Source organism: Cupressus sempervirens, chromosome 7 (assembly GCF_028749045.1).
Source record: "Cupressus sempervirens isolate cs-2001-9-10 chromosome 7, ASM2874904v1, whole genome shotgun sequence".
NCBI classification, from domain to species: domain Eukaryota; kingdom Viridiplantae; phylum Streptophyta; class Pinopsida; order Cupressales; family Cupressaceae; genus Cupressus; species Cupressus sempervirens.
In genome coordinates this window covers 194,669,464-194,681,041 of record NC_143124.1, presented here as the reverse complement: position 1 = coordinate 194,681,041, position 11,578 = coordinate 194,669,464, and the positions used below count along the sequence as shown (strand labels likewise).

Genomic DNA, 11,578 nt, shown 5'->3' with positions numbered 1-11,578 from the left:
ATTCGCCGTATCTCCATCGAAGGCTCCAAAATACTACTAAATTGTTTACCTTTTCTTGAAAAAGAACACAAACAGTTATATCAAGCATAGTAATTACAATATGAGTCACAATGGTCTCAGAGTTTGAGTTTTCCTTTCGTTCTTCAAAATGTTTAAAAAGGAGCGTGGAGGAAATAATTCAATTTCTCCATTTTATTTTTGCAGATGCATTGCACTTTTCAGATAGTGCTTGTTTGTGCTGGTTGTTCCCCTTGTTTCATCCACTTTGGCGTTGTGTGTGATTTGTAGTTGTAATCAACAAAGAGCTCCTCACCTGCTTGAATATTTCTCTTCCCATAAATACCCAGTCTATGGTCACCACAAACCATCATTACCTGTCAATGAACTCACCATATGTCAAATTATGTTTCTACAACAAATATGAAATGGTCTATTTTCATGCATTTGTAAGTAGATACCTACCTTTGCATAGCAATTAGGTGTGCTTGAATGATTTAAGAACCTCATTTTAGTACCCATCTGATGTGCATCAAGCACATTCTATAATTTCCCAATAGCCACAATTGTCAAGTAAGCTCAAATTTAGATTCCAAATGTTCAATAGAATAGAGTAATTAGTTCATTAAGAATTTAAATGGTTGTTGGTTACCTCTAAATTCAAGTCAAAGAGAAATGAAGAACTCTCTTTGTCATAATGTATTCCTCGCTTTTCAGCTTCTTCATGTGAGATCAATTCCCCTGTATACTCTCCAATGTAATCATCTTTTCTCACATATTTCTGATAACCCATTAGAAGTTAATAGCTTACAAATAAAATTGGCACACATTATACATTGGGTAAATTGAAACTAAAATCACCTTGGTGAAAACCCCCCATCCAGAGACATCAGACCTCCCAAGCAGCACCTTCACACCATACAAAACATTGTCAGTAGTTTAATCACAATATCACCTTCAGACATTAATAGAATCTAGTTGTATGTCTTTATTCATAGCTTGAATAACAACAGTAGATGCTTTCATTGTTGTGTTTGTGAACACATTTTAGTAAAGTTTATATTGACAAGACAAAACATAGAATAATTAATCTTCTACAAAATCTACACATTCAATACAAATCAAATAGAAAACAATACTAAAATATTATGAAGTATATCAACATGATCATTACTATTAGATTTTGAATAATGACATAATAATAAATTAAACAGATTTAATATAATGAAAACAATTCTTACTTGACACTTTTTAAACAGTAGAATCCTCATATTTTCACAATTGTAAAAGCCACCTTCATCTGGATAATAACCCAATGATCCATCTCCACAACTGAAATTTCAAATAAAAAAAGTGTAAGAAAACAAATAATAATTAGAAATGTGATAAATCAGAATTTTGTCAATTATATCAAAAAATATTGTATAGTAAAGAATGCATGAAATTCAACTACCTAAATAAATAAGAATCACAAATGTGATTGATGATCCCATGGTATACAGATTTAGCTTATAAAAATAACACACACAATCCATTTAACACGTAGGCTGCAAGAAGCCCAAGGCCTCCCCAGTTTACTTTTTTAACTGCACACTTTACCCACATTTAAATTGGATGGACAATGAGCGATAAAAGATGTTGAGGCTTTGACAAAACACATCAATTCCACTATCATCAAGGTGACAAATAAATGCATGTATCAACTCTCAGTGAGAAAGATATTCAAGTGAAGATGTAACCAGACAACCGTTGCTAAAAGGATGACATGAAGGAGAAATGAATATTTTCCAATAAGAATTAATCAAAGGAATTTAATGGAAAGAAAAGCACATTAAGGAAACAGAAAATTACCCGAGCCAACAATTTTGGCACACATCTGGATCACATTCACGACCAGCTGCAAAGCATGGACAACATCTACTCAAACATTGGTCATTCACACAATGACACCCTCTGAATCGATTTTTGCAATTTTTTGAACACCTGTAAATTAAGACGAAGTAATGTCCACTATTTAACTTGAAACAACCCCCATACACATAATCTGAACACTGGATTCTGCAACAAATTAATCTAAATACATAGTTATATTCATCTTACCCACAATACTTCTCACAGCATGTTCCCCTCTTTAAACAAGAACACTCATTTCCACAAGCAGATTGACAGTTGCAAGGAGTATATTGTAACATTAGCTCATTCGCATATCTACTTCTCACGCTTGCTTTTCTTGTTAGAGACTTTCCAAGCCTAAGTTTTTTCCTTCTACGCCCACGCTTGCTTCTTGTCTCAACCTTAATTTCCTACAACATATTCAGATCATATTATTACTTTTCTTGTGTAACAGTTCACTGATAATGAATAGGAAGGGCTAGAAAACTAACGTGAGGAGTACAAACCATGGTATCCATAGCATCATTGTATTGCATGTAGTTTTTGATATCTGCACATGTTTTGAGGCCACTCAGCAAGTTCGTCGCTATAAGACAACTGAACCAGAAACCAGACAAAACATACATACCCAAGTTAAGAGATATGTTATCACAAACAGAAAAGCCAGCTAATCTATTCTAAACCCCTAAACTAAAACGTGTGGATGGTGGGGAAATAACTTAAATAGTCGTGACTTGTATTTCAATTTTGATTGAAGCAAAATCAAATTAAGTAGAATAGCTCTATGTTGATTCGCCAAACAGAGGTCAATGAGTTCATTAAGGAAACAAAGGCCAAATCCATCTCCCTTTCCTATATAATATGGGGAAGCCGGACAATTTTAACTGCATAAACACGTTGCTGGACAATTTGACTGCATAAACAATTATGCAATGTTCTAATATTCCGGAGGCTGTACAGTAGCATTCATTCTATAGTTTTTAGATCAAATTGGCTATAGTTCATGTAAAATCTTAATATCGATTAAGTTTAGACAATATTATTCATAAAGATGAAATATTGAGACTTTGATCACTCATTTTAATATAGTTCTGATTAAAATAGTCTTAATTATAGAGTTTCAAATATTGGGACTTCGATCACTCATTTTAATATAGTTCTGATCAAAATAGTCTTAATTATAGAGTTTCTTTCAAGATTAAATTTATTTTAAAATTCTATTTCTTTCTAAGGTTGTTTGGATAATTTGAAAGAAGCAATTTGGAACATAAACCATCTTCCTTTACTATGTATCATAGGGACTGCAGTCAATTTTGGATTGGGGTTTTATTGTTTTCATGGCAGGGCCTAGGATTTCTTCTTCGTTGGTGAGAACAGATGGTTCTTCTCCAACTATGCATGCAATGCGATCTGAATCGTTTTATTCAGGGGAGAGCTCCAAGCTGAAAAAATTTAATGGTTGTTTTTCGCGTAGCCATGATCGCACTATTCTGGTTATTCCTCCAATGACTGTAATGGAGGACATTGATTATTGGACCAAGCATGCTTTGATATGCAAATTTCTTGGAATCCGGATTTTCCTATCCACTCTTGAGGCATGGATCCGCCGCTCATGGCAGGTGGAAGGCGATATGGACATTATGTTGGCGGGGAATAGTTATTTTTTTGTTATATTCTCTTGCATGTCTGATCGGGATTGTGTTTTTGAAGGAGGCCCTTATTTCTACAATCATGTGGGGTTATTTTTCAAACCTTGGCATTCAGGTTTTAATTCTGCTGAGGATCTTCCTTCAACAGTGCCAGTTTGGGTTCGCTTGCCTCGTCTTCCCTTGGAATTTTGGTGTGAAGACATCCTTCGACAAATTGCTGCTTTGTTGAGGAAGCCGGCTACGATCGCACATCAATCTCTCGATAAAAAGGTTATTTTTTATGCTAGAATTTGTGTTGAAATTAATTTGAATAATCCATTACCAGATTCTTTGGAAATTTGTATGGGGGATTTTTCTTGGGTGCAGCAGTTAGATTATGAATCTCTCCCTTTCCGTTGCCGGATTTGTCATGAGTATGGTCATTTACTGTGTCAGTGCCCCCGTAACTCAAGTTTCAAAGGAGTGGATGGTTCTATAGCTGGCAATACTGGTGGTTTTGCAGATACTACAGGGAAAGGACAATCTCAAATGGCTAATACTACCAAGGGGATGAATCCGCAAGATGCTACAGGTAAGGGTAAGGCTCAAATGCAGGATAAGGATGGATTTACCCCTGTTTGCCCTCGTGCTAAGGGTCATGGTCAAAAGAGGCCTTTGAAGGAAAGATTATCTGATTCAAGTTTTAATCGCTTTGAGGTGCTGGATAGTATGGTTCTAGAGGAGGGTATTCCTCCTCCTACCTCTTCTGATCCAGTTCGCCCAGATGAGAGATTTGTTCCTAATGATGCTTGTGGGGCATCCCCAGTTGTAGTATACAAAACTATGAGGTCCCTGTAGCTCCTGTGACAGAGGCTCTTGTGACTCCTGCAGTGTTGGAGGATAATGATGTTGTTTTAGCTGACTTGGTTAAGGATGTGCTACCATCAGGTAAGGGCAAGGGTTCTCCTCTCCCCTTGGGGTTGATGTCTCGACCCTTTAAGCAAGCTTCTTCTACTCCTCCACTAAAGAGTGGGCACAAAATAGACCAAGAGAAGATTAAACTCACAGGAGATATATTGATTGAGTTTGGTTCAGTGAAACCTTTGGATTCTCATTTTCCCAATTCTACCCAATGATGATTATTCTCTCACGGAATGTAAGGGGGTTGAATAGCATCCCTAGACAAAAGGCTATTCATAACTTGGTGGTTGATCATAGCCCTGATGTTTTTTGTATCCAAGAGACTAAGCTCTCTGTGGAGTCTATGGTCCAACATGTCTCTAGTATTTGGTCTTGTGGCCAATGCCAGTGTGTTGGGGCAACAGGCAGTGTGGGTGGTTTAGCTATATTTTGGGATCCTCAAAAAATTTCTCCTCTTGGCTAGATGTCTTCTCACTCAGCTCTCTCTATGGTAGCTTCTACTTTAGACTCAAGAGAGGTGATCATGGTTACTAATGTGTATGCACCTATTGATCTTGTGGGAAAGGAGGAACTTTGGGAACATATTCAATATGTTAGAAATTGTCATCCTTATCATCCTTGGGTGTTAGCAGGGGACTTCAATTCAGTTTTAAGTCTAGAGGAGAAGCATGGTGGTTTGGCTAGATTGGGGCCTTCTTCTGCTCTTCTTCGGCAACATATATCTCTTTTGCATCTCTTAGATGTTAAGCCTTCTAATGGTCTCTATACTTGGAATAATCGCAGGACTGGTGTTGCTGCTATCTCAGAATGTCTGGATAGATTTCTTGTTTCTTGCTTCTAGGTTAGTGGCACCCTTACTATCTCTTCAGAAATCCTTGATTGGAGGGGCTCAGATCATTGGCCAATCAAATTTTCTGCTATAGGGGCTTATGTTCTGAAGCATCCTCCTTTTAAGTTCCAGTTGATGTGGCTTTGGGACTCCTTTCATCATGATTGTGTTTTCTATTGGTGGAAAGATGGTGCTCCTGCATATGGTACTGCAATGTTCTCATTTTCTAAAAGACTTCAATATGTTAAAAGGCAACTCAAGATATGGAATAGGGAATGCTTTGGGAACCTTCACTTTATGAAGAGGCTTGCTCAAGAAGATCTTGATGTCATCACAAGGGAGATTAGAGATCGAGGTTTCTCAGAGGATCTTGGCAAGGCTGAATCCCTTGCTTCTAGAGCTCTAGAAGAATGGGAACTTCGAGAGAAAATTTTTTGGAAGCAAAATGCTAGAGTTGATTGGCTCTAGGAAGGTGATTGTAACACTGCCTTTTTCCATAAAATAGTGCAATCTCGCCGAAATCAGAGCACTATCTCTTCTTTGGTTAATTCTCAAGGTATCCAACTGAATTCCTTGCCAGCTTTGTTCCAGGGGGCTATTTGGTACTTCTCTACCCTCTTCTCTGAGGACTCTCCTCCTACTGATAATGAAGAAAATCTTTTTTTTTCCTGTATTCCTTCCCTTATCGCTCAGGAAATGAATGATTATCTCATGTGTCCTATTTCTTTGGAAGAGCTGGAGGAGGTGGTCTTTGGCATGCCTAAGAGGAAGGCTCCTGGTCCTAATGGCTTTCCAGTTGAATTCTTTCAAGAATTTTGGGACATCATTAGTCATGATTTGTTGGAGGTGGTTAAAGAATCCTATGCTAGCAAGTAGATGCTTCGAGCTTTGAACTCTACATTCTTGACTCTTATTCCTAAGAGAGAGGGTGCTAATCAATTGGAGTTTTTTAGACCAATTTTTTTATGTAATGTGGTTTACAAAATTATTACTAAGTTGATTGCTAAGAGATTGAAAAGGTGGCTTCCCATTATTATCTCAGAAGAACAAGGTGGTTTTGTTGCTGGCAGACAAATTTTGGATGGGATGGTTATTGCTACTGAGGCTATTCACTCTATGGCTACTTCAAGGGAGAGAGCCATGTTTGTTAAGCTGGATATGGCTAAGGCCTACGATAAAGTTAAATGGAGCTTCCTAAGGAGTATTCTTCTTTCTTTTGGATTTAGCTCTGACTGGGTGAGTTGGATTATGAGTTGTGTTACTTCTGCCTCTTTTTCTGTTCTTATTAATGGTCAACCTTCTCAACTATTTGGTGCTTCTAGAAGCCTCTGCCAGGGTGACCCTCTCTCCCCATATCTATTTATCATCATGGCTGAAGGCTTGGGCAGATTCATTAAGCATCATGTGTCCTAGAATTCTATTCAAGGCTGGCGGTGGGGTAATGGCTTACCTTCTCTTTCCCATCTTCAATTTGTTGATGATTCTGCTCTTGTTGGTCTTGCTAGGATCAAGGAAGCTGAAGCCTTTCAACATGCTTTGAACGTTTATTTGGCAGCTTCAGGCCAGAAAGTTAATGAGCACAAATCTTTCATTTACTTTTTTAACACTCCTGATTCTATTCAGCACAGGATTGTTGGTATCCTACGGTTTCAGATAGGATCACTTCCTTTGACTTATCTTGGCATCCCTATTGTTGTTTCCAAGCAGCCATGTCTCTTCTAGAAAAATTTGATTACCAAGCTTTAGGATAAGGTAAATCATTGGACTCATAGATGGCTTTCTACTGCTGCCCAGGTTACTCTTCTTCAAGCTGTTATCCAAGCTCTTCCTACTTATCGAAGCATGGTTCACGCTACACCTATCTACTTTCTCAAAGAGTTTGATGCTCTTTCTCGACGATTCCTTTGGAGTGGTAATTTGCGTAGTACTAAATTGAGCTTGGTTAATTGGGCAACTATTTGTAGGCCTAAAAATGAGGGTGGTCTTGGTCTTCAATCTGCTCTATTGAGTAGACAAGCTTTGGCTGCTAAACTTTATTGGCGATGGTGCTCTGGACAACATCAACTTTGCGCTCATATTATCACTCATAAATATTTTCATGGTGTTGATCCTTGCTCTATTTCTGCACTTCCTCTTGAAGGTCGTGGCTCAATGGTTTGGCATACTTTGAAGACAGGTGCAATGTTGGTAAAGAGGGGTCTGTTTTGGATATGTAAAGGAGGTTCTCAGGCTTTGTTTTGGTCTAATGCTTGGGACAGATTCCCTTCCATTTTATCCATATACCCTCATCTTCAACCTCTTTGTAACTCTTTTCTTGCCGCTGGATGGGATAAAGTGGCTCATTACAAGACTCCTTATCAATTGGGACCTGTTGTTGGTTACAGATGGAAGCATTCTTCTGATTGGCCTCTTGGAGGTATAGACATGGATCGTCAGGAGCTTTCTCAAATTTTGGCCTCTAGAGAGTGTTCTTCTTTGCTTGGTCCAGATGTTTTGGCTTGGGGCGGTACCTTGTCTGGTAAATATCATGTCTCTGTTGTGTATCAAGAGATAACTAGACAATTATTTGGGGATGTTGAGGTCCCTTGGTGGAAGCAAGTTTGGAATAAAGTTTCTTGGTCCAAGTACAATTTTTTCATGTGGCTAGTGGCTCACAACCGTTATCTTACCTAGGATAATCTTTGTAAACGTGGATTTCAGGGCCCCTCTTATTGTGTTTTGTGTGGTAATGGAGAGGAGTCTATGTCCCATCTGTTCTTCCATTGCTCCTATTCTACTCAGATATGGCACCTTTGGTGGAGCACTTGGGGTTGCTCTTGTCGGCATGCTTCCTCTTTGCCTAAGTTCTGGGCCCGCTTGGGTACTACTCCCTCCAAGTCTTCTTTTCTCCATGCTGCTTGGATTGCTGGCCCATCTTTCATGCTTTGGCATATCTGGTTGGAGAGGAATCGTCGCATATTCCAAGATGTTCGGCTTGGTGTTTTGCATCTTTGGTGGAAAATATGACATTCTCTTTAGGAAACTATTCTTGTGAAGTGTGAGCTTGATGGGGGTATGGATTCGGTTGATCTTGCTATCTGTAATCGCCTCAATTTTCATCTGTAGGATGGGGCTGCAGCTCATAGGTTTCCTTCTATGTCCAGGTAGCTTCACCATCAGAGGAAGGGTCAGGTTAATCGGGATGGGCACTAGACTCCTCCTCCATGTGGAGTTCTGAAAACTAACACTGATGTTTCTTCCCATGGGAATCCTGGTCCGGCTGGCATTGGCAGAGTGGCTCGTTGTAGTTCTGGGGATGTTAAATTTTTCTTCTCAGTTCATAAGGGTGATTATACTAACAATCTCATGGAAGCTCGGGCTATTTTATATGTTGTGGAACAGTGTTGCTTGCGGGGATGGAGTAAGATTATCTGTGAGTCTGATTCCCATGTGGTGGTGAACATGCTTTCTTCGCAAGATCTTGAGGATGTTAGTTGGCAGCTGGCCACTGTTGTTAAGCAGATTCTTTTCTTCTCTTCCTCTTTTCAGTTCATTAGGTTCACATATATTCCTCGTGAATGGAATAGAACTGCTGATTGTTTAGCCAAATGGGCATCTAGCCATGATCCGGGTTGGAATATTAGGGATAGGAGGCAATTGTCCTTTGAGATGGTGCAAGAATTTGATGATCTTGTTGCTCAGGATCGAGCTCCTTGTTGAGCTCTCCTTGTTGTATTCCTTTCTGTCTTAATAAATATTTACCCCTCCTTTTGCATATAGACTGCCACATAAATAAGTTGAACATAATTTCCTAACAAGATTGTTTTGTGAGATACATTGTGAAGGTTTTGGCTAAATTAGTTTATTGATATTTCATGAATAGTAGTTTACATGAACCAATTTGTCATAAGAGAGTCCTTTCCCTATTTCTAAACCTATTTGGATATCTTTGGAGGAGGATGTGGTGAAAGACAAAGATGATGTTTCCACCATTTTTTTAGATTATGTAGTGATTTATCATTTCCACTGTTTATGGCTAAGTCTTCCTGATTTGCACAAGTAGATTTCCTTAGTGTGGAAACCCATTTTATCTGGTAATGTTCACATTTTCCCTATGGCTAGGGGATTTTTTATTGCTAAGTTTCAACATGTTGTGGATAGAAAAAATATCTTTTGTATTGCTTCTTTTACTTAGTTGACAAAGCATCACCAACTACTGGTGAAAAGGTGACATCTTGATTTTTCCCCTACTTCTAAATCCTTTACCAAGTTTCCCAATTGTGTGAGGCTTCCCTACCTTCCATATTATCTTTGGGCAGATTCCCTCTTAGAAGCTATGGGAGATGCTATTGGTGATTTCTTGATGGTTTATGATGAATCATTAGATATTATGCATTCTACTTATGCTAGGATCCTGCTAGAGGTGGACATCTTTAAGAGATTGCCTAAAAAATCCAAGTTGGAACATCTTAAAGGATTTTGGATTCAAAATTTGGACTATGAAGGGATTCCCTTCAGATGTATAAAATTATTTAATATAGGTAGTTTATAGATGGTCAAGACTAAGAAGGCTTCTTCTTTGTGGAAAGGAGCCTCTTCTGAACATTACACTATTTCTAAGAAAATCATCTCTTAGATTGTTGTGCAGGGTTCCTCTTTTGTTTTAGCCTGTTGGTTATATGGTCGTCTCTCCTATTGGTCTTTCCCTAGTGTTACTTTGGTTAGTGTTGTGGATGGAATGGTTGTAGTTGTTGCTAGCTCTGAACTCTCCAAGTCTTCTAGTAAATCTCTTATTTTCCCTACTTTCACTACTCATTTAGATTTCTTTGGTTGAGGAGGGGTAGATCCCAGTTACTGAAAAACACTATAATAATTCCTCTCCCCATTTTGACATGATGCTATTCTCTCAAAAGAAAGAAGGTAAAGGAAAATCTTAGTTCTTTCCTTGTTATAAGCTAGATGAGGGTTCCTAGTTTCTTTCCCTCGAGGCAAAATGGGCTCATAGTTTTTCTCTTCTTATCTAGAAGTCTCTATTGGTCTATTTTGGGTGACTCCTTTTTGGTCCCTATTATAGGATTTTGCATCTCTTGCATCTCTCTCTCTCTAGTCATTCTTGTTGTATGTGTTTAGTTGAAAACCTTTTTGATGTGAAGTTCTTAAGGGTTTTGGGGTCCTTTCAAAACTTGTTTTTTAATGGAAAATAAGAGGAAAACAAGATGAGCATTTTTATTTTTCAAAAAAGATAGTTGTTTAGTGAGATTCATTGTATGGTACTATATTTCATGTGACAACCACATAAACAGGTCAACAATCTTATATTCCATAGACTATAGTTGTCTTATAAGATTTATTGTGTAGTTCTTGGGTCAAATTAGTTGATCTATAGTCCACTAATAGTAGTTCATATGAGCCATTTTCTCATAAGAATGAATAATATAGTTAACATCCATTCCATTTAGATAATGTTCACATGAATGAAACATTAAGAATTTGATCACCTATATTAATAGACTCCAACTCAAATACACTTATATTGATTTCCCTCCAAAAATAAAACCAATTAAGATTTCTTATTTGCAAAATCTTCACTAACCTAGAAAAGAAAACTTCTATCTGAACTTAAACCCATCTTTCTTTTACATATATTATGAAGGAGCCATACAATTCAAGGCGCATGATAAGTTGAGCTTTCTTATATTCTAATGAAGATAGTTGTTTGGAAGGATTTAAAACATAATCTTAAGTTAAATTAGTTGAACCATATTGATAAATAGTAATTTACACATATCTGTTTCCTATAAAAATGAACTCACTTTCTACTTATTACATTCAGATAAAAGACTAAAGTTGTAATCCATCTTAACACTATTCAAATTCAAATTATTTTTTTAAAGATAGAACCTCCATAATATAATAAAAGCATTACCTATTACGACCAAAGATTTGTACACCTTTGGCATATAGATCCTTCTCAAGAGTGCTCCAGCCACCATCATCTAAGCCACGTAGGAAGTTAGCTTGGCTATTACTTTTTGGCTCGATGCCTTTATTTTTCATGGCTGGTTTCCTTAATATTTCAGGCTCATTATCAGCCGTGATTTTTGCAGATTCATTATCAAGCACTGACTTGTCACATGGATGACTACTGTCCATCAATGTGGTATTCTCACCCATGTTTTCAGAAGCGCCAGAACTCAAATTTAAAGCATTTAGCTCAGCTACCATCGTTGTTATCTGATGATTAACATATTTATCTTAGATCTCCACATTACTGTAATAGCCATTGGAATACAATAAATCTGTATAAAAAATAACTAATAAAATTTGGGAT

At 37.6% G+C, this 11,578-nt stretch overlaps 1 protein-coding gene across 1 annotated transcript in view; it reads right to left on the bottom strand.

Moving 5' to 3' along the window:
• Positions 1–218: 218 nt before the first annotated feature.
• The window catches only part of LOC149546163 (histone-lysine N-methyltransferase EZ3-like), a 125,836-nt gene continuing 114,476 nt past the window's right edge, over positions 219–11,578 (bottom strand). Inside the window, exons 9-17 of the mRNA XM_089793905.1 lie at positions 11,174–11,481; positions 2,397–2,487; positions 2,098–2,300; positions 1,849–1,980; positions 1,239–1,329; positions 859–906; positions 650–778; positions 463–540; positions 219–374 (exon numbers count right to left, since the gene is read on the bottom strand). Coding sequence (XP_089650031.1) covers positions 219–374; positions 463–540; positions 650–778; positions 859–906; positions 1,239–1,329; positions 1,849–1,980; positions 2,098–2,300; positions 2,397–2,487; positions 11,174–11,481 — 1,236 coding nt within the window. The remainder of the gene's footprint in view (positions 375–462; positions 541–649; positions 779–858; positions 907–1,238; positions 1,330–1,848; positions 1,981–2,097; positions 2,301–2,396; positions 2,488–11,173; positions 11,482–11,578) is intronic.